Raw genomic sequence first — 24,648 nt, forward strand, 5'->3', positions numbered from 1 at the left:
ATTCTCCTGCCTCAGCCTCCCCAGTAGCTGGGACTACAGGCACCCGCCACCACGCCCGGCTAGTGTTTTTGTATTTTTTACTAGAGACGGGGTTTCACCGGGTTAGCCAGGATGGTCTCGATCTCTTAACCTCGTGATCCACCCGTCTTGGCCTCCCAAAGTGCTGGGATTACAGGCTTGAGCCACTGCGCCCGGCCCTTAGATAGTTTTAACAAGTGAATGTATCATTCTATTTTTAAAATAGTTTTTTTCAACTGCATTAATGTACAGGGTGGAGCAGATGACTCCTGTAGCACCATGTGGTTCTTAGCAAGGAAAGAATTAAAGCAGACGAATAGAACCTACATTTTCACAGAAGGAAAGCAAGGGACATGCAACGATAAAATTAGTTTTATATATATACACACACATACATATACACACATATATATACATATACATGTATTATTATTATTATTTTTTGGAGATAGAGTCTTGCTCTGTCACCAGGCTGGAGTGCTGGAGTACAGTGGTGCGATCTTGGCTCACTGCAACCTTCACCTCCCGGGTTCAAGTGATTCTCCTGCCTCAGCCTCCCAAGTAGCTGGGACTACAAGCGCACGCCACTATGCCCAGCTAATTTTTGTAGTTTTGGTAGAGACAGGGTTTCACCATGTTGGCTAGGACGGTATCAATCTCTTGACCTTGTGATCCACCCACCTCAGCCTCCCAAAGTGCTGGGATTATAGGCAAGAGCCACCACACTCAGTCAAAATTAGCAATATTTTTGTTTTATTTTTCTACTTCTATTTTTTTGCTTCATGAATTTGAGTCAGTTTTCTTTCATTGTGAGTGGGAGTAAAAAGGTGAGAGGTGGCGTGGGCTAGCAAATCCATAAGGGGAAAAATAATTTCATATATACATATGTAAAACAACAATCAATGTTTATATGTTTTACATATATATATACACACACATATATATATAAATCAATACAGTTCAAAATAACCAGAGAGAAAACAAAAGCATATCTTTGTACCTAAAGCAAAAGAGCCACTAAAATGGATCACTACAGTTCATCCACAATCTTTTACATTTTAGGGTCAAGATTGTATACATGCTCTTTAACTTCTCACTTGCCAAGTTAGAGTGTCTGCATTCAGCTAAAGGATGGTGTAATTCTCTCAAGGTGCATCTGGATAATGTTAGTATTTGACTGGTAGGAGAAAGGAGAGTTACTGTAGAATAAAAGCCATGTGTTCCAACCTTGTCCCTGACCTTAGATAACTGACTCAGCAGGACACAGTTGCAGTCACATCCATTAGAGGATATATGAGGCTTGATTTGCAATTTAGGGCAGATTATATGTGCCTTATTTTGTTTAGGAATGTGAGGAATCACTAAATGGTCTCTTGAAACCCTGTGGATAAAAACAAAATTTTAAATGGTTATACTCTGTAGAGAAATTAAGCATATTACAACACCAGCTGTGAGTTCTTGTTTGAAGGACAAAAACAAACTACGAGAATATTGACTGCTACAAATCTGGCAATACCAAAGAAATACAAGAGAAACACTTAAAATTTCCCATGATTTCCAATGTGTATCAAACTACATACCTACATTTCCCTACCAATGGAGTGTGAAATTTGAAAGGACTCCAAAAGACACTTTTCTAACATTACATAGTCAACATTGAACTTATTGTAACTTCTATGCAACATAAGCTTAAAGTTGAATCTTCTTTCACCAACCCCAAACAGCCACAAGAAAAACAAGCTTTCCTGTTTCCTTTTAAGTGTTTTGTTAAAAGTTATAAAGCAACATATAAATGCTATGATCATTTTTAGAAGAACGAATGCTGCAAAAACAATAAAAAGTAATAAATCCAAGGAAAACACTAAATCTTCAGAATGCCACCAACAAAGTAAAAATGACACTCCAATAATTATTTTGTTTCATATGATTAAAAAAATTAATTTCCAGTGCATTTTTTCTCATTTTAGAAACAATGTGTTGTTTTGACTCATTTATTTTTAAAGAATTCAAGAATCTATGAGAATGGAAAACACATACCAAAAAAAAGAACATAATAAAAACCAATGTGAGTTGCAGATATTCCTGATAGCAAATGATCAAAAATAATAAGCATTTTCAAATGTAAAAGACAAACTAAATGTGATTTAGAACCCTGTAAACAGAGATAGAAATGCACACATAATTACTAATGATCTTTTGTCCTAATCTGTAGGATTTACAAATGTACCTTACAGTTAGAATTAAGCCTAAGAATTAGGTTGGCAAATCTCTTCACATCAAATAAAGCACAGTCCCTCAAGAAACAGCACGAAGATCATGAAACAGAACGTATTTATCTTTGTAGACTAAGGATGATTTCACACCGGGGGGTTAGTTACACTTGCATATTACAAATGAATGAACATGGTTATTGTATTCCTGGAAGCCTGGTTCAAGTCTATATTCACAAATTTAGTGATAATATGGCCATAGTTTATTCGCTATAGATGTGAAGTTAAGCACTTAAAATTATACAATGAAATTACTTGACATTACGATTAAAAGTTGACATCACAATATAAAGAGAAGGTGATAGTAAGAAAACAACTACATTTTAATCAGAAAACATTTCATACTTTCTTGTTGTTTTAGAAAATACAACTTTAAATGCTCTAACTTAAAAATTATCTTTGAACTCTGGTTTTAAAATTTTAAATATAGTTGTGTTATTACCAACATATTAATTAACGATAAAAATAAGGTCAATATAAAGCAAAATTATGTATTTTATAATATATATTATAAAAGAAAAACCGTTCACTTGATTATTCTCTGAATCAATGTTTAATAGTTTAATAAATTGGGAGACATAACTTTCCAGATAAATACGGAAGATTTATTGGCACAATTTTTTCTAGCCACCACAATTTGGTACCAAAGCAACTAAAGAATGAATGCCAGAGTATCTTATATTGGAGAACAGAATAAAGCACAGTGCTTAGTCATTAGTATGTTCTCATGAGTCAATTAAAATGCCACTGAGTCTCTGCTTTGCTACATTTCCCTCTCCAGATTTTTCCAACCAAGAAATTGATGCTGCATTCTGTCATCTCTATGTTGTTTTAATCCACCACTTACTGAAAAGTAATCTCTGATTCACCTCCCTGGTGGAACAAACTCTATCCCTAAAGTCAAACCATGTTCCACCACTTTTAACAATACAGTTTGTAGTGATCTCTCTAAAGTAGCTCACATTTCACCTCCATCCATTGCAAATTACATTTCATATCATCCTCATTTCCCCAACTAGACAGCAAGCCTCTTGAAAGCAGGTCCTGTGTCTTTGAATTCCTTGAATCAGGCAGTTTAAAAAACCACTGTATTCCCAGCAGACAGTATATAACACTGGAAAAATTAACTAGCAGAAGAAAAACAATGTTAAGAACTGTCTACAGAATTTCTCTTAAGAGGAAAGGCATTCTTTCCAAGAAACATAAGGAAGAGTGGTGATGAATAATAATTTGATGTGAGGCTAGAGTGGTATATGCTGGACATATAGCTTCAAATGTCAGCTCGAGGGAATCAGGGTGTGTGTGTGTGTGCGTGTGTGTGTGTTTGGAAAGTGTTTGTCTTCATTTTGAATTAGGTCCAATAAGTGAATAGATTCATACTGACAATATGCAAAGTGCATTTAATAGACATTTCATAAGAAATACTATATTTTCTATCAATTTATCATTGCTTTTATATGTGATTATATTCAACACTTCATTGTTTCTGGTAAATGTTTAATCATATTAGTTTAGATAAAGTTTATTTTACACTTCACTTTTGAAAAATATTTGTTCTTATTTCATCTTATTTTCATTTGGCTGTAATAGCTCCAACAGTTACATAGTCAATATTGAAAAATCCCTTATCGTAACTTTTTGCCAAATGAATTTTATTATAAATAATACAGTTGTTGTTTTCTGTAACATTCAGTATTTTGAAATATCACTGCTTAATTGTCACATGAGTGCTATCTTAGATAGAAAAGGATTCTTTTATTGTAGCTCTTTCTTTCCAATATCACTAAAAGTAGATCAATTGGCTGTTCACTTCTAATTTTACAAATGAGTATTTTGACACTATTTAGTACTTTTACAATTTAAATTCACTGTGTGGAAATTTGTAACATTATTTCATCATCTGTCAAGTTAGAAGATTTTCACTCTTAAATCTATATGTTTCTTCACTCAGGATAATTTCTTTAGTTATTCCATTATTGTTTTTCTATCCATTTATTTATGTTTTAGTTACCTTCTATGTGCCCATTATGACTCATTGCATTTCACGTGTGGTTTCAAATTCTTTATAGTTTCATCTCTATTTACACCGATAAAATAATAATTGCTTATATATCTCCATTTTACAAAAGAGAAAACAGAGATACCCTGAACATAATGTCGTGGCCATAGTTTCACCTATAATTAGTAGAGAAGCCAGGTTTCAAACAGTAGCAAGCTGTTTCTAGAGTCTCACTCTGAAATATTCTATTTGCTTCCCCTTTTGAACTTTCTGCTCACTGATGCAGTTTGTAATAGTGTTCATTTGAATTGTATCACCTTACCAGACTTTTTAAAATTGACAGTATTTTCATGTTAGTCCAAAAAGTCTCACTTAGATATATAATCATGTTTTAATATGTCCTAATTCACAATAACTGCCTCTGTCCTTCAACTAACTTGACCCCTGCCGTGTCCTCTGATCTTTCTCTAAGAAAGGCATTTTGAGCTCTGATTCCCAGAGATTCCTCCAACATAGTAAGGGATAGTAGGTAGAATTGAGCCAGCATCTAAATATCTTCTTGTTAATCTCAAAGTCTCTTTGCCTTGGAGGTGATTTTGGGGATCCATCCACAGGTCAAGTTTATTTAGCTGTCCATGTTATCCCAGTTAAGTTTTGGAAGAGAGAATGAGTTGGAAATCAATTCTTAGGCTATAATTTCTGTCACCTGATATTCTTTTTCAGATGGCTACTAAGCTGGCCTTTCCTTTCCCTGCAGTCTGTACACTCCAACTTTCAGTAATAGTTTGTACTGTGAGAACATAATTCTTTGGGAAGGGAGGATACATAGCAGGCATGTAAAAGTAACAGAGGTAACAAGTGCCTGAGAAACAGAGAATATTGGTTGAAATGGTGACTAATCCTCAGAAATTTTGGAAAGAAACTTGAATTTGCTCCGTACATAAGATGGGGTTCTAACCCAACTTTAATTAAATTTGAAAGAACAAATATCTGTAGCATCTAAGGGAATATCAAGGCAGCAATCATCTTCATGATGATTAGACTATCATTGAACAGTATCCTTTCTCTGAAGCTCCGTTTATGCCCAATTACTTAATGAAACTTTTCCTAAATGGTTCTTCATGTATAAAATGTAGGTCTAGGTAAAACATGCAGTTTTTGATCGACCAATTCTCTCACTAAAAACAAAGAGAGAAGCTTAAAATACCACGAAAATCTCAGCTGGGCGCAGTGGCTCACACCTGTAATCCCAGAGCTTTGGGAGGCTGAGGAGGGCAGATCACCTGAGGTCGGGAGATTGAGACCAGCCTGATCAACATGGAGAAAACCCATCTCTACTAAAAATACAAAAAAAAAAAAAAAAAAAAGTGCTGGGCGTGGTGGTGTGTGCCTGTAAATCTGTAATCCCAGCTACTCGGTAGGATGAGAATCGCTTGAACCCAGGAGGCTGAGGTTGTGGAAAGCCAAGATCGTGCCATTGCGCTCCAGCCTGGGCAACAAGAGCGAAACTGTCAAGAAAAAAAAAAAAGAAAGAAAGAAAGAAGGAAGAAGGAAAAAGGAAGAAGGAAGAAGGAAGGAAGGGAGGAAAGGAGGAAGGGAGGATGGGAGGAAGGGAGGAAGGGAAGAAGGGAGGAAGGAAGGAAGGAAAGAATATCTCCATTTACAGGCATCAGAAAGCTGCTGAAGCGAGACAAGTAGAGGAGTTAATATTCTAGAGAAGGAAAAACTGTGGAGATGAACACTGTTGGTTGCAAAACATCCTTTCTTCTACAGGTATTTACTTACATTAGGAACTAACAAAAGGCTGGAATTCTAAGTTGGGGACAGAGAAACTAGGGGAGCTTTTGGAAGTTTCCTGAATCTGCAATTAATTTGGAAATTGAGGGATATGGCTGATTTTCCCTAAAGACATTCGTTATGTTCAAAATTTAAATTGAAAGTTAAATTGGAAGTTTAACAGAATGCTACAACTCTAAGCTGAAAAGCCCTGGAAGACAAAGAAAGGATTTTTTGTTATATCTTGGTGTTAAACAGTGATTATAGCTAAGGACCACTGCGAGTGCACAAGGAGGCTCTCAGTTTAGAGCCCTGGAGGGTCATCCTCTGGAAACAGAGACAAATCAGAGACAAACTGAACCTAAACAAAACTGCAAATCAGCCGTGACTCAGTTCAGACTCCGAGTGGATTAAAGTGAATATAATCCTCTCTAGTTGCTTACCAGAGAAATGGTGAATACTCTCTGGAGAAATATATTATTATTTGATCTTCTGTTAGTACTATAGCTTGAATGTTTTTGTCCTGTCCAAAATTCATGTGTTGGAATCTTAGTCACTGACACAATAACGTTGGGAGGTGGGGCCTAATGGGCGGTATTTAGGTCCTGAGAGTTCCAGTTCCATGAAGGAATTAATGCCACAGTAAAAACGGCTTTCAGGCTGGGCACATGGACTCATGCCTGTAATTCCAGGATTCTGGGAGGCCAAGATGGGCGGATCACTTGAGGTCAGGAGTTCGAGACCAGTCTGGCCAACATGATGAAACTCTGTCTCCACTAAAAATAAAAAAATTAGCCAGGTGTGGTGGAAAGCGCCTGTAGTCCCAGATACTTGGGAGGCTGAGGCAGAAGAATCACTTGAACCTGGGAGGCAGAGCTTGCAGTGAGCTAAGACTGTGCCATTGCATTCCAGCCTGGACAACAGAGTGAGACTCCATCTCAAAACAAACAAACAAACACAGGCTTTCAGGAGTGAGATTTTTTTCTCTTCCACTGTCTTGCTAATAAAGAAAAGTGCTCCCGGCACGGCGTAGTGGCTCACGCCTGTAATCCCAGCACTTTGGGAGGCCAAGGCAGGTGGATCACTGTCTCAAAAAAAAGAAAGAAAGAAAGAAAGAAAGAAAAGTGTTCCTTCTGTCCAAAGGTGTCATCTTGGAAGCAGAGACCAGGCCCTTACAGACAACAAATGATCTTGGACTTCCCAGCCTCCAGAACTGTGAGAAATAAATTTTTATTGTATACAAATTCTCAGTTTCAGGTGTTCCACTATAACAGCACAAAACATGTGTCATTCAATCAAAAAAATTCTAGATATATTAAGAAATAAGACCATGTGTCCCAGTCCTGTCTCCCCTTTCCCCTATCCCCACCAGGACAAAAAAAAAAAAAAAAAAGGCAAACACACAAAAAACTGGCATTTGTTCTAGATGTTAGAAAGGCTGACAATGATTATAAACTCATTAAGATAAAAAGCTAAAGAGAATGTTAAAAATAAAGAATTTCACTAGAGATTTACATGTCTATCAAATAATCAAATGGATATCAACCAAAGCTGATCTTCTTTGAATGGATGTATTTGTTCTCATAGGACTTTTGTTTCCTTAAGCAGTTCATTAGCTCCATGCTAGCATTTCCACCAATATATTCCCAGCACATGTCACAGTGAGTAATAAAAACTAGGTCCAAAAATAAAGAAACTTTTAAAATAAATATGATGGAACATTAAAGAAGATGTTTGTTCTGCAATGTTCAGGTGAATTATCAGATTCCAAATTCAAGAGGGTTAGAACGTATATCAGGAAAGATCCCACGGGAATGGGAAAGATCTGACAAAAACATGGAACATCGTGTTACATTTAGTTATTTAGCAAAGCATATTTAGATATTAAATAGGAGAATTTCATCAGAGTATAGATGGGCGAAGATCTCCTTAGTATGAGGAAATTAGCTAACTTATGTGATTCTAGGCATAAATACTGCTAACGTATTCTCTGGTATGAACTTAGAATGCATACATTAAGAAGGTATAATAAGCACATAGGTGTTTTTACAATAGTTACTAGTAGGAGTTACTTCCATAAAGTGTCACGAAATATAAAGCATGTGAGCTGAGATCATACCTACTTACATGCTAGTCAGTTAGCCTGATGCAATGTTATAGATGCCTGAAGAAAACACAAGCCTCCTGAGTCAAAAACAAAGGATTTTTTTACTTGTATCACAGCAGGGAGCATAATCTCTCCTTCAGATTTGTTTCCTTGTACCTTAAGGTGTAGAGGAGTGAGGTGGAGGCCCCAGGTGCTGTGGAGCACGCAGTGGGTTTGTGCCTCAGCTAAGGAATCTTAAATTTACGGAGCCTGGATCTTTGATAACGAATTGTAAAAAAACATGCCTAATCTCTGTATCAGAGTGTATCATTATCCTTGTTAATACTACACATCAAATAAATAAGTCTTTTGAACCTAAGGAAGACACTGTATCTTCTAAGGCTGATTGTTATACAAACTTTGCAGAAGAGATAGTCTGGAAGAAAATAAAAAATTAATGCGTCTGCTGGCAAGACATGAAGAAATGCAAGAGTTTCATGAGAAATTTTGCCCTAGCATGAATATCCTGAGGAGAAGAATTAAAGATTGAAGAAGTTCTGGTATTATTGTTCACAAAGGGAAACTGTTCCAGAGTCTTAAGGTATTTTACAATAGTTACAATAAAGACGATTGACACCACTGTACTTCTCTGCTCACAATCCATTATCTACATATCAACCAAAATATTCCTTTAGAAATCATACTACATCACTCCTGTTAAAAAGTTAGTTTCCATATCTTCCATTGAAATTATGATTGATTTTTTTTAAAGAAACAAAAATGGAGATTGACTTCTCACAGACTAAGAAACCAAGCTGGCTATAGACTGCCTCTTTAGCCAACTCTAACTTTAATTTCCACTTTCAATACCTATGTTGACTTTATATGGAACTTTAGCCAGTCCGTTAAGTTCACTCTGCTACTCTTCCCCATACCTTAGGGCCTTTAGGCTAGATAAACTTCCTGCCTATGAATTTTAGCCATTCCCTCTTTTCTTGTTAAGCTTCATTCATCATTCAGTTGTCAGGTTATCTATCTCCGTCTTTAGGAACTAATCCTAATACCCCATTCCAGGACAGACACATCTCTTACAAGCCGGTTGAGCAGCACGTTTATTCTTTGTTCCATTTCAGTTCCATTTGAGAGCAAGAGGTAGGTCCTGACTACACCTGTAATGAGATCATCACTTGCCATAGAAACCTACAGGAAGAGTGTTTACACGCACGCTGCTTGAATGAATATGTGAGCTCCAATTTTGTGCCTGGAAACATGCTAAACTTGTTTTAGTGAACTCTGTCCCTCATGTAGAGATTAAAAGAAAATATTACCACTTAGATTTGAAACACATTATTATGCCACATCTGTTTCAGATCTCTTTTTAAGACATAAGACGTTACACTTACAGTCTTTGCTTTCTATCTGATCCCACTTCTTTTCTACCTAAACTTGATCACTCTTTTGAATCTGATGTGCATCTTTCCCAACTATAGATTTCAATTGTACTAAATATTTATAAAATTCTATGAAGTTTCTAGTTGTTCAATAGCTATAATTATATATATGTAATATATGTGCTATATATACATATGTGTGCATATATATAATTAAAATGAAAATTTCTGAACATACATGTATAGCTACATATAGATCATTAAATTTCCACATATCTCTATGTGGTTCTGCATAGTTCTCTATATATGCCAAAACTATAATTTTATTTCAATATGAATTTCCTAATTATTTTTATACATATTTTCTTTAAATTTATTTATTTGCCTCATTTTGTCTAATCAATTTTTTATCTTTTTGTAAATATGTTATTAATTTATTTCTGTATTTTGAAATTACAAAGTGTTTTGTCATCATTTATGCATTTTTCATTAGTCAGAGTAAATTCATTTTTCTGATTTCTTTCTCAATTCATTCACTATCTTTTAAATTTTTGGTTCTCAGGCTTATCATGAACAACAATATGCATCTCTTTCTCTCTCTTTTTTTGAAAAATCTCTGTGCCCTTGCTTTTTGCCATATAGCAATTTGGGAGATGTCACTGAACCAGTGGCTTCCTGATCGCTCATCCTGGTTTGGGGGCTATGTCTGATTTCTGTTGTTTCCCTCAGTATGGACTTTCATGTGAGAATTGGGCACAGAAAGTAATAAATTTTTTCTAGATTTATTTCTTTATATTCTGGGGGCTTGTAAATGTCAGTTAACTCACATAGGCACAGAACATGATAAATTTTCTTCTAGCTTTTTTTTTTTATGTTCGATAGGCATGTGAATGTCAATTAAGTTACATAACACAAAGCGCAAGCACACAAGACCTTGCAGTCCAGCATTTTCTGACTTTTATTCCATTGTATTTTCTGACTCTTACTCCATTGTATTTTCATTTTTGTTGATCTCCAGAGTACATGAGTAAATGTATATACATAAGCATGTGTATATGCATGTATGTATACAGTTTGGTAGGGCTATTTTATTTTTAATTTCATCTTTATACATTATTATCTATAACTGCTTTATCTATGGAGGCAAGACCATTTGATTCTAATATATTTATATATGGTGTTATTAATTCTTCCAAGGGTACTAAGTCAGTGATTGTAATCATGGAAAATGGACTTAAAAACTGAGACTCAGGAGGTTTAGGGGCTGAATTTATGGAGGATAGCCAAGACTGTTAAATCAAGTACACGTTTTCAGCTATGTGTTAATATTTCTATCCAAAACAATTGCTGTTTTTTTCTATCTGAGAGAAATTATTCCTGTTATTTATAATTTCAATACTCAAAAATTGTAAAAATATTCTTACAAAAATTTTAAACACCTTTACCACTAGACAACCATCCACAGACTTCTCACACTGAAGCTGGTGTAGCTGATGTAAACTTCATTTGCATAGTTAAATATTAAAAAGTGTGCACACAAACTCTTTTAAAGCATGTATATATTTTTTAGGAGAAAACCTATATGTGAGTTCTGACACTAGTAATGTTGTCAAATCACTTACTTAAGACATTTCAAATACAATAAGTAATTAGTGGCCAGGTATGGTGACTCACACCTGTAATCCCAGCACTTTGGGAGGCCAAGGCAGGAGGATCACCTGAGGTCAGGAGTTCAAGACCAACCTGGCCAACATGGTGAAACCCTGTCTCTACTAAAAAATACAAAAAATTGGCCCACCGTGGTGGTGGGCGCCTGTAATCCCAGCTACTTGGGAGGCTGAGGAAGGAGAATCACTTGGACCTGGGAGGTGGAGCCTGCAGTGAGCCAAGATCACGCCATTACACTTCAGCCTGGGCAACAAGAGTGAAACTCCATCTCAAAAATAAATAAATAAATAAATAAATAAATAAATAAATAATTTAATTCACAAATTCCAGCTATAATAATCTTATATGAAGAACTTTTAATTAAGAATGTGGGATTTGGCCAGGCACGGTGGCTCATGACTGTATTCCCAGCACTTTGGGAGGCCAAGGAGGGTGGATCACCTGAGGTCAGGAGTTTGAGATCAGCCTGACCAACATGGTGAAACTCTGTCTCTACTAAAAATAATAATTTAAGAAAAAAAAACAAAAAACAAAAAACAAAAAACAAACAAAAAAAACTAGCCAGGCGTGGTACAAGAGTGAAACTCCCTCTCAAAAAAGAAAAAAAAAAAAAAAAAAAGAATGTGGGATTCAACAATAGCAAAATTATTCTGTTTTTCTAAAGTACATTCAGAGTTATATTTATGTGGGTTAAATAGGTTGAATTGAACATATCTTCAAATCTAAGTCGAATATGTTATCAAATTTAAATTATTTTAAAACATAAAATTTTTATTGGAATAGAAAAAAAATGCAACTGAAACATAAGTGCATGGCTCAACATATGATCCCAATCTCCTAAGGAAGCAAATTAAATAACCTCTGCCAAATTATACAATTCTTTGAAATGTGGAAAAATATGATTTTTTCATGAGTTTCACATATTTAATCATACTAAGTATATTTGAATTATAAGACAGCCTGTTCTAATGTAAGTAAATGTACAATAGTCAGTTAAATGCAATTTGTCATACACTAACATGCACAAATATTTATTCCCATAAGCAGAGCTGACCTAGGGCCACTTAAAATGTGAGAGACAATTAAGCTTTAAATGTTCATATAAATCTTATGGCTTTGTGCACATTTTGATCCTTTTTTATATTTAAAGATGTTTAGGGAAAATGGGGAAAATGCTTTTGGCAGGTTGTCATTTAGTGACCTCCATTTGAAAATCTTCTCCCGGAAGTAAAGAGAGAGGGAATTCAATGTTTACTGAAAACGTATGTGCCACTGTTTTCTTCATGCCATTCTGAGGCAACTGTTAAATTCCAAATAGCAGCATATTCAGATAAACATAATCAAATATATAGTTTGGAGAAAGAAAAAGTTGATCCTAATCAGAAAATTGGACATACCGTATAGCTTAATGTCTCCCTAAGGTATGAAGAATGACTTACATGGAACCTTGAGAAATGTACCAAAGAGGACATCTAAATAATGAAGGAACTTCCGTAGTTACTAAATTATGGGATTATTTTTAACCACACAATACAGAAGGCTAAATAAAAATGATTCAAAAATTTCCAAAATACTCTGCATACTTGTGCATATCTTTCTATGCATATTTTGGACAATGTTCATAATAAGAGGAAATATAATTTGTACAGCACATCTTGATAGTCTTGCTCATACAAGATGATTGCAAGCATTGCATTTCCTTTAGTAACTGTCTCTAGGATATATTTTTCATTTTTCCTAATTTGAATATTTTCTACCTCCAAGCAGTAGCAGCAGCTCTCATAAACAAGTTTGTCAGCTAAGATTTCTCTTAAAATTTGCCCAAGAGCATATTACATGTACATTTCTTGTTTAAATAGATGCTTCTGAATAAATTCAATGAAAATTATTTGTACATATGGCTCAATTTTAAATACAAGCTATTCACAGATCATAACACAGTAGCATCAAACTGACTTTGAATGCTGATTTGCAAGATGTTTGTGAGTATATAAGAATAAAGCCTATTCCATATAAGGTCAAAGCAGAAACCACATAGATAAACAAATATGTGTATATATGTTCACCTTCATTGTCCTTCAGAGTGAAGTTTGGATTTACAGGCAGGTGTTCATCAAGAAAGAAGTTAAACCTTGGTCCATTGGCAAAATCATCTTTATCAGTGGCACTGATGGTGTGAATAACCTAAAGAAAAGACAAACAGTAAACAGTAAATTTAATTTTGCTTGTTCTCTTGATGTTAATTACATTGTATTCTTTCTGTTTAAAAATATTTTTAGAAGATCTTTTCTTCCAACTTGAGTTTTTTTTTTTTTCAAATTCAGGTCATATAACGATGAATTAAATTGCTCTATCCTACATTCGATTTTAGGAAAAACATGGTATATAATTTCTAAACATTCATCACACTTTATTTTCTAGCATTGCACACACATTGATTTTATTTTTTTCTTAATAAGCCATGGTACTGTGGGGTCAATTCGATGCAATGTTTTCACATGAACACCTGTTGGAAGAGACATAAAATATTGTTTGCACAAATATAAACATCCCAGTGTTGATTCAGAGCAGTTGATCAGTGTATGTTGGTCTAAGCAGTAAATGCAAGAACAGTGGAGTCTTGCTTTTATTATTTTTTTCAAGAAGCCTTTAAGATCATGATCTAGTCCCTGTATATTACAGATGAGGAGCCTGAATCCCGGAAGGATGGTGATGTGCCCCAAATCTCTAAAATAATGGCAGAGGCAATACAAGACCCTCAGTGATTTATGAATAACTTCTCCTCTCTAATGCTCAGGAGAAGGCAATTATTTAGAATCTGGACTTAATGTACACTAAAAAGCAGAGTAAGATAGATTTTATGGTGGCCCAAGAGAAGAACACGCATTTCAATAAGTATGGTCAGTCTGCTCTTAAAAAATAAATATCAAAATAAACAGACAAAAAGATATTTTCCTCTTTTGAAAATTATTATCGTAATGCTTAGGTGTCTTCATTCAACCCTTTCCTTAGAAAAACGAGAAACAGAGAGAAGATAGTGCTGTGAAAACAGTATTTCCTCCTTCTGACATACGTTGTATCCATTTTAGAAACTAATGTCATTTCTTAGAATATTATACTTAATTTCAACCAGTTCAATATTTTACAAGGGAGGTAATTCACCAAAGTATATCACAGTTAAAACATAAAATTTTTCTCTATGTTCTGAGCCCATTGGTTTGTCAGAAAGATGAGGAGGAAAATAAAAGTACCGAGAAGTGGGGGTAAGTGAGTGTAAAACCAGAAAAGCATATGTTTTCAAGAAGTGACAGTGAAGAAAGTACTTGAGGATATAAAAAGAGATCAGCTTCCTCACTATGTTTACTGGGCTCACTCTTTCACCTCCTTTCCATCACTGCTCGAAAGACACATGTTTAGCAAGATACTATGTGCTCCTTACCCCTGCCTCCATCTCCAAATAAGTCTCTATCCTTCTCGATTTCCTTCTATATTTATTTATAAGCTGAAAATCCGATGGTTTTCTTTTTTCCATTGAAGTACAACTAGTCTCTGGATAGACTGTTTTTCCCCTTGTTTTCACTTGGAGTAGGGGGATACATTGATGGATAATCAGATACATTGTGACCATTCCAGTGCTGCCTCATCTGAGGAACATACCTACAAGGGCTACACATTAGTTACTTAATATAAAATTGAAATAAAATGTCAATATTTTAAGTTTTTTAAGGGTTAAGTAAGTATTTAAGCAGGCATCACATACTCCATCACTTCCTCCCATACATACAAATATATAATGTAACCTCACCTTTTCCCCCTTTTTTATAAAACAAATGTCCTGTCTCCTTGCTCTTGAATTTTAGTGATTCTCCAGGGAGTGACCCTATTTTCTCCACCATACCTTATAACATACTGATATATTTGCAAGTTTACTTTTTATCCAATATTAGAAATTTGGAGTAGGTTGGTGAAGAACATTTCATGTGAGTTAACTGAGCTAGTTTATGGTTTCTGTTATTACTGCTGTGGGATTATTGTTTTCTTTATTACTCATTTCAAAGTTAGCATATACATCATTTTAATTATTTCTTAATATTTTTACAAATATGAGCTTGCTATATCTGTTAAACTCTGATATCATTCATATTCTGTTGTGTTTGTAAGGCATCTCTTTCACTTTTTTACAGATGATTTTAAATGCAAATTGAACAGAAAGCTCACATATGACAATTGTGTTCTTTTAAGAGAGAAACTCCTGGTCTCTACATAAAAAATGAGGATTTGATTATCATGTTTTGTTTAACAATGTCCCAATCATCTGGAACTCTTATAGAATTGCTGATAATGTATCTAAGCTTAAATTTTTATTAATCATATTTCTGAAAAAAAAATGTTGTCAAAACCTAGAACGTTAGTCTGACTTCGTCTGAAATTCTGTAATATTTGCTTGGTCTGTGCTCTGTATTGGTATGTTCAATTTTTCTGTTTTACAAATCACCTTGTCTCTTTCGTTAGGTAATAGAATTTACATTCATTGTTACTTTAGACTTTCTTTAGAAAAAATACTTGAGAAGTTAACATATTTATGATTTTTAGAACTTATAAACTTCTGGCAGATATCTAGATAATTGCCAGGTTTCCATCATCAATATTTTCTATCCCTTTGTCAGAATTGTGATTTATAGCCACTGTGTTACCTTGTTATCTCTTTGTCCAATTGCTTTAGTAATGTAAAATCCCTAACGATATCTTTTTTGATTCTTGTGTCTTCTAATTGAATCCAAATGTTATTTATCATATATACATGATCTAATTAGTGCATAGAATGGTTATCTATTTTGAAAGATATCAAATAAATTATATTACAAATTTAGTCTACATTACAAAAGCAAAGAGTGAAAAAAAAATAGACAGTTGCTATTTATAAATAATTACCAGGGAGCATTTTTGATATCTACAAAGAAATGTATCCACTTTTAAAAATATCAATTGTCTGTTAATACTAGAGTACTTTATTAGGGAAAAGTCAGTATCACAAATATATAAAATTTGTCTAATCTAATACCATAATGTTAGATTTGGCAAATGAACTTGCTTGGCTTAAGCATTTTACATTTTAAAAAGAAAGTTCTTTCTTTTCTTTTCTTTCTTTTTTTTTTTGGCAGAGACTCACTCTGTAACTCAGGCTGGAGTGCCAGAAGCACAGAAGCACAGTCTCTCAATCTCAGCTCACTGTAACTTTCACCTCCTGGGTTCGAGTGATTCTCCTGTCTCAGCCACCAAGTAGTTGGGATTACAGGTGTGAGCCATCATGCCCAATTAATTTTTGTATTTTTGGTGGAAATAGGGTTTTGCCATGTTGGCCAGGCTAGTCTAGAATCCCTGGCCTCAAGTGATCTGCCCGCCTTGGCCTCCCAAAATACTGGGATTACAGGTGTGAGCCACTGTACCCGGCCAAGAATATTCTTAACTCAGAAATAGAAAACCAAATACCACATGTTCTCACTTATAAATGGAAGCTAAACAATGGGGACAAATGAACAGAAAGATGAAAATAACAGACAACAGCGACTCCAAAAGGGCAGAGAATGGGAATGGGAGAGGGTTGAAAAATAACTTGTTGATCACAATGTTCACCATTTGAGTAATGCATACACTAGAGGCTCAATCAATCCCAGCACTTTGGGAGGCCAAGGCGGGTGGATCACGAGGTCAGGAGATCGAGACCAGCCTGGCTAACATGGTGAAACCCCATCTCTACTAAAAATACAAAAAAATTAGCTGGGTGTGGTGGCGGGTGCCTGTAGTCCCAGCTACTCAGGAGGCTGTGGCAGGAGAACGGTGTGAACCCAGGAGGCAGAGCTTGCAGTGAGCCGAGATCGTGTCACTGCACTCCAGCCTTGGTGACAGAGTGAGACTCCATCTCAAAAAAAAAAAAAAAAAAAAAAAAATGCCCACGTAACCTCTCAAAAAGAAATTTTTTAGAAGACATAGTATCCTGTTTAATCAATGCATCTGCTTCATAATACAATCTTTAATAGTATCTGCACACGTTTATTTGATAACATCAACTTTTGTTATTTAAATGAGCTTGATTTTTGACAGTAAAGAATCTCTATTGACCTAGTTAATTTTTTCATGCAAAGTTATATGGTTAATAATTGTATGTGGTGGAAGCATATAATGTTATGCAATAAAATTTCTTTTATGTGTTATTTTTGTACGTTTATTTACAATGAAAGAAGGAATACAGAGGAAATTTAATATGCATAAAATAGAATAGACTCCCTTTATTTTTTCAATGTTTCTACTTTAGGCATATCTAATTTTTTCTAAATTCATTCTACTTTGGGAACTGTCTTCAAATTTCATGCATGTATGCCTTTCTTTTTAATATTTTTCTCAGGCAATATACTTAAAAGATTTTTTTTTTTCAGAACAGGAAAATATATTGACTTAGAGAACTATATTGTTGCAGTTTACATTAGTATCACAATTTGCCTGAACTCTGCTGTTACATGGGGATTAAACTTTCATAAAAAGCCAATCTCTTTGCCATAGCTACATTCTGATACGTTTAGATGTGCAGCATTCATAATAGAAATACCCGTAATTCTAAAAGCAATTGTCATTGAAAGAGGAACTGTCACACAGCCTGGCAATACAAATACACTTCAGAAAACTGATTTCGCCAATTGTTGTTTAAATAGAGCTTCTTATTCCAACTCTGCATCAGAATGCATTGGATTTCTTCAAAAGTGTTTTCAATATATGATTAAAGGAGTCAAATACTAGGACACTAAAGAATACAGATTTGGGCCATTTAACTCTGTAATGGGTTAATCACACAAGTAGAGCACATACACTGGTAATGATTTGTCTAAATGTGAGTGCCACAAGCTACACTTTCAAACAATCTTTTCTTCCATCAATTAAAGCTTAAATTTATTTTGGTGGAAGAGGTGAAAACAAATACACAAGCAACAGCATAATAAGTTCAGTTATCTTACGATCTCATCTAAAATTGTTCAATGGTAAAGGCAACAATGGTAGCTAAATGTATAGTGTTTTGAAGTGCAAAAAGGTGTAACCACATAATCAACTAACAAAACTTAATCAAAAAAGTGTAGTAACGTCATATGCTAAGTGTAGTAATTACCTTTTTGATATGGTTAGGTTTTGTGTCCCCACTAAAATCATGTTGAATTATAATCCTCATAATCCCCATAATCCCCACATGTCAAAGGAGAGACCAGGTAGAGGTAATTGGATCATGAGGGGGGCTTTCCCCCATGCTGTTCTCCTGATCGTGAGTTCTCAAGAGATATGATGGTTTTGTTGTTCTTGTTGTTCTTGTTGTTGTTTGTTTTGTTTTGTTTTTCGAGATTGAGTTTTGCTCTTGTTACCTAGGCTGGAGTGCAGTGGTGCGATCTCAGCTCACTACAACCTACACCTCCTAGGTTCAAGTGATTCTCCTGCCTCAGCCTCTCAAGTAGCTGGGACTACAGGCATCCGCCACCATGCCTGGCTAATTTTTTGTATTTTTAAAGAGATGGGGTTTCGCCATGTTGGGCAGGCTGAACTCCTGACCTCAGGTGATCTGCCTGCCTTAGCCTTCCAAAGTGCTGGGATTACAGGCATGAGCCAACACACCTGGCCAATCTGATGGTTTTATAAGTTTATCCCCCATCTCTCAGCACTTCTCTTTCCTGCAGGATTGTGAAGAAGGTGCCTTGCTTCTCCTTGGCTTTCCTCCATGATTTTAAGTTTCCTAAGGCCTCCCTAGCCATGCTGAACTGTTAGTCAATTAAACCTCTTTCCTTTATACATTATCATGTCTCAAGCAGTTCTTTACAGCAGTATGAAAACAGACTAATACAGTAAATTGGTACCATGGAGCGTGGGGCACTGATGTAAACATACCAAAAAATGTGGAATTGACTTTGGAACTGGATAAGAGGGAGAGATTGGAACAGTTTGGAGGGCTTAGAAGACAGGAAGATGTGGGAAGGTTTGGAACTTTCTAGAGACTTGTTGAATGGCTTTGACGAAAATGTGGATGGTGATATGGAAAATGAAGTCCAGGCTGAGGATGGAGAAGAGGAACCTGTTGGAAACTGGAATAAAAGTGACTCTTGCTATGCTTTAGCAATGAGACTGGTGGCATTTTGCCCCTGCTCTAGGGATCTGTGAAAGTTTGAGAGAGATGATTTAGGGTATCTAGTGGAAGAAATTTTTAATAGCAAAGTGTTCAAGATATAACTTGGGTGCTCTTAAAATCATTCAGTTTTATACATTTCAAAGGGATGGTTTAAATTCGGAACTTATGTTTTAAAGGGAAGCAGAGCATAAAAGTTTGGAAAATTTGAAGCCTGATAATGCAATAAAAAAGAACAACCCATTTTCTGAGGAGGAATTCAAGCTGGCTGCAGAAAGTTGCATAAGTATCAAGGAGCTGTATGTTAATCACCAAGACAATGGAGAAAATGTCTCCAGGGCATGTCAGAGGTCTTCACGGCAACCCCTCCCATCAGGAACCTAGAGGCCTAGGAAGAAAAACTGGTTTTGTGGGCCAGCCCAGGACCCTGCTGCTTTGTGCAGGACTTGGTGCCCTGCATCCAAGCCACAGCTAAAAGGGGCCAATACACAGCTCAGGCCATTGCTTCAGAGGGTGCAAGTCCCAAGCCTTCATGGTTTACATGTGGTATTGGACCTGCAAGTGCTCAGAAGCCAAGAATTGAAGTTTGGGAGCCTCCACTTAGATTTCAGAGGATCTAAGGGAATGCCGGGATGTCCAGCAGAAGTCTGCTGCAGGGATGGAGCCCTCAAGGAGAATGGCTACTAGGGCAGTGTTGAGGGGAAATTTGGGGTTGGAGCCCCCACAACAGAGTCCCCAGTGGGGCACTGCCTAGTGGAGCTGTGAGAAGAGGGCCACTGTTATTCAGATCCCAGAATGGCAGATCCACCAACAGCTTACACTGTGTGCCTGGAAATGCTGCAGACACTCAATGGCAGCCCTTTAAAGCAGCGAGGAAAAGGCTGTACCCTGCAAAGCCACTGGAGCTGAGCTGCCTAAGGCTGTGGGAGGCCACCTCTTGCATCAGCGTGACCTGCATGTGAGACATGGAGTAAAGGGAGATCATTTTGGAGCTTTAACATTTGACTGCACTGCTAGATTTTGGACATGCCAGGGGCCTGTAGCCCCTTCCTTTTGGCCAATTTCTCCTATTTGGAATGGGTGTATTTACCCAATGCCTGTAGACCCATGGTACCTAGAAAGTGACTAACTTGATTTTGATTTTACAGGCTCATAGGCAGAAAGGACTTGCCTTGTCTCAGATGAGACTTTGGACTTGGACTTTTGGGCTAATGCTGGAATGAATTATAACTCTGGGGGACTGTTGGGAAGGCATGATTGGTTTTGAAATGTGAAAGGGACATTAGATTTGAGAGGGGCCAGGGTAGAATGATATGGTTAGGCTTTGTGTCACCATCCAAATCTCATCTTCATTTATAATCCCCATATATCAAGGGAGAGAGATTAGGTGGAGGTAATTGAATCATGGGGATGGTTTCCCTCATGCTGTTTTTGTGATGGTGAGTGAGTTCCAAGAAGATTTGATGGTTTTATAAGAGCCTCTTTCCCCGTCACTCAGCACTTCTCCTTCTTGCTGCCTTGTGAAGAAGCTGCCTTGCTCCCGCTTTGCCTTCCGCCATGAGTGTAGGTTTCCTAAGGTGTCCCCAGTCGGTAGTCCTTTATAGCAGTATGAAAATGAACTAATACACTTTTGAAAATAAGTATCAAATAAGTTTCCTAAGGACTCCCCAGTCACGATGCTCTGTGAGTTCATCTTTTCTTTATAAATTACCCAGTCTCTGGAAGTCCTCTTTCCTTTATAAATTACCCAGTCTCTGGAAGTCCTTTATACCAGTTTGAAACTGAACTAATACATTTATGAAAATAGGTAACAAATGCATAAAGAAAGGAGGAATCCTATGTAAATAAGCAGTTAATGAGACTTACCAAAGAAAAAGCAAGTTGTCAGAGATACATCCCTCTCCAAAAAGTATCAAATAGAATAAGAATAAGGTAACTGAATGCATAGAATAAGGCAAATCATATTTAGAGGACAGAATAAGATATGCATAGAATAAGATAACTCATGCATAGAATAAGGTAACTCATATTTAAAGGAGTTTGAAACTTATTTAGTCCTATATTTATAGAATTTCAGTCTTGGAAGGGCCCCGAAATTCTGACATTTGTCTTTATTTTGGAGATGAAGAAAGCACCTGTTAATGTCGAATAATATCATTTCTTAGACATGCTGTAGAGCTTTTGTAGTCAATGCAGGGGGTAAAACAGAGGACCCATAGCAGCAATGTCACATTGGGAAGGGAGCAAGTCCTATGGAGAATGGATAAGTGAACCTATATCATGAGAAAGTGGTGGAAAATATCAGAGGTCAACAGAAAAATTCAAGGTCATAGGCCAGAAAACTGAGACCGGAGTATTAAATTTGGGAGCAGATGTTCACATACAGAGAAAATAAGTATCAATTGAGCCAAGAGCAAGGGCTGGGTGTTATTGACCCAGATTTGCAGCAGAATACATAGGTAGCATTGGACTAGCAACCATTGTTGTGTCACATTATGAGAATATACTTTAACCTTAAAGCTTTGAAATAATCTTGAAATTTAAAAATAAAATTTACATGCTTATTTAAATGAATGTTTGAAATTATAATTAGTTAAAAAACAATGTCTGATGCAAACATAAGTCCATGCTTGGTTATTTACATCATATTTCAAATGACATTTTTAATTTACCAGTTTTAGATTTCTGAGTAATCTAAACATCATGGAAATAGCCGGGTGTGGTGGCTCACGCCTGTAATCTCAGCACTTTGGCAGGCCGAGGCGAGTGGAACAACTGAGGTTGGGAGTTCATGACCAGTCTGACCAACATGGAGAAACCATGTCTCTACCAAAAATACAAAATTAGCCGGGTGTGGTGGTGCATGCCTGTAATCCCAGCTACTCGGGAGGCTGGGGCCGGAGAACTGCTTGAACCCAGGAGGTGGAGGTTGTGGTGAGCCAAGATTGTGCCATTGCACTCCAGCCTGGGCAACAAGAGTGAAACTCAGTCTCAAAAAAAAAAAAAAAAAAAAAATCATGGGAATAAAGATTCATTGAGGCAAAGGACCTAAGTTTTAAGAGTTGCCTTCTAGAGAGAAAGTAGTTGAGTGCTAACGAGGGTAACATTTATTCTTAGGTGTCTTATTTTTAATGTGGTGGCAAATGGTCTACTGTTTCAAGTTAATTTTCTAATCGTTTGTGGTAAGAGAAGTCCAAATAACATGTTTACATTGACTTGTTATTTAGCAAATTTGCTAATTTCATTAAAAAATTCTACCCATGTATAGCAGCATTGTCACTGTTGTTGCTGTTATTAATGGGTGTTGAATTTTCACAAATGCTTCGGATTCTCCTGATTAGGTAGGTTTTTATTTTCCATTGTCTCATTTTTAAATACTATTCTTTTTTGCTTTACATGGTTTACAAATATTTTATTTATGACATTTATTATATCTATGATTGTGGAGAAAATAGCTATAATTCCACTTTTACCTTTTGATGTTAAGGCTATGCTGGCATCACAAAATGTGTAAAAAAATGGTCCTACCACCCTTTTTCTGAACCCTTGAATGCCTTTTACAATTATTCTCATGATCTTTTTTAAATTTTTAGTAGAATTCACCATTAAAGCCATGAGAAGAGAATTTATTTGTGGAAAGGAAAGGTTTTTATTTATATATTTAATGAATTTAATAAATACAACCTTAATCAGACTCAGTCCTTACTCTTTTTATTATTATTATTATCATTATCATTATCATTATTATTATTTTTGAGACGAAGTCTCACTTTGTCACTCAGGCTGGAGTGCAGTGGCATGATCACAGCTCGCTACAGACTTGACCTCCAGGGCTCAAGGGATCCTCCCACTTAAGCCTCCCAAGTAGCTGGGATTATAGGCATGAGCCACCAAGCCCAGCTAAATCTATTCTTGTGTCAGCTTTGACAAACTTTACTTTTCTAAAAATATATGCATTATGTCTAAACTTTCAAATTTTAGTAACATATGACATTGTAATACACAATTGGCTTTTGATATCTGTAGGATCTATAGTTATCACCTCTTGATTTTTTCCCAATATTCTTCATTTGTCCTATTTCTCTCTCTTTTGTCTTTAACAGATTACCAGGGACTTGTCTGTCTTTTCAAATAACAAAGCTGTGAACTTTTGAATGTTTTCTTTTGATTCATTTCATTACATTCATCTCATAAATTGTTATTCTCTTTCATTTTGATTAAATTGACTTATTTTTCTAACTTCTTAAGAATGATGCTTAGGCTTTCAATTTGCATTATTTATCTTATTATATGCATTTAAAATTATAAATTTCCCATTAGTTATGGGTGAACCGTTTCCTAGAAATTTTAATATGGACTTATTTACATTATCATTTCATGTAACTAGTTTTTTCATTTAAGTTTGTTTTTCTTCATGGAATCTTTGTTTACTTAAAAATGCATTCCTTTATTTGCAATATGTATTTTGTTTTTGTTTTCATTTTATTATACTTTAAGTTCTAGGGTACATATGTACAACGTGCAGGTTTATTACATATGTATACATGTGCCATGTTGGTTTGCTGCACTCATTAATTCATCATTTACATTAGATATTTCTCCTAATGCTATCACTTTCCCATCCCCCCACCCCATGACAGGCCCCAGTGTGTGATGTTCCCCACCCTGTGTCCAAGGGTTCTCATTGTCCAGTTCCCACCTATGAGTGAGAACATGCAGTATTTGGTTTTCTTTCCTTGTGATAGTTTGCTCAGAATGACAGTTTCCAGCTTTATCCATGTCCGTACAAAGGACATGAAGGCATCTTTTGTTATGGCTGCATAGTATTCCATTGTGTATATGTTCCACATTTTCTTAATCCAGTCTATCAATGATGGACATTTGGGTTGGTTCCAAGTCTTTGCTATTTTGAACAGTGCCACAGTAAACATACATGTGCATAAGTATTTACAGTAACATAATTTATAATCCTTTGGGTATATACCCAGTAATGCGACCAATGTTATTTCTAGTTCTAGATCCTTGAGGAATTGCCACACTGTCTTCCACAATGGTTGAATTCGTTTATACTCCCGTCAACAGTGTAAAAGGGTTCCTATTCCTCCACAATCTCCTATTTCTCCAACACCTGTTGTTTCCTGAATTTTTAATGATCGCCATTCTAACTGGTGTGAGATGGTATCTCATTGTGGTTTTGATTTGCATTTCTCTGATGAGCAGAGATGATGAGTATTTTTTCATTTGTCTATTGGCTGCATAAATGTCTCTTCATATCCTTGGCCCCC

The 24,648-nt window shown here is 35.9% G+C and overlaps 1 protein-coding gene across 4 annotated transcripts in view; it reads right to left on the minus strand.

Moving 5' to 3' along the window:
- The window catches only part of CDH18 (cadherin 18, type 2), a 1,248,329-nt gene that overhangs the window by 17,477 nt on the left and 1,206,204 nt on the right, over positions 1-24,648 (minus strand). For all 4 annotated transcript variants that reach the window (XM_011984981.1, XM_011984983.1, XM_011984982.1 and 1 more), the window contains one exon: positions 13,275-13,392. In XM_011984981.1, the coding sequence (XP_011840371.1) occupies positions 13,275-13,392 (118 nt within the window). The remainder of the gene's footprint in view (positions 1-13,274; positions 13,393-24,648) is intronic.

This window comes from Mandrillus leucophaeus, unplaced genomic scaffold (assembly GCF_000951045.1).
Source record: "Mandrillus leucophaeus isolate KB7577 unplaced genomic scaffold, Mleu.le_1.0 Scaffold278, whole genome shotgun sequence".
In the NCBI taxonomy this organism is placed as follows: domain Eukaryota; kingdom Metazoa; phylum Chordata; class Mammalia; order Primates; family Cercopithecidae; genus Mandrillus; species Mandrillus leucophaeus.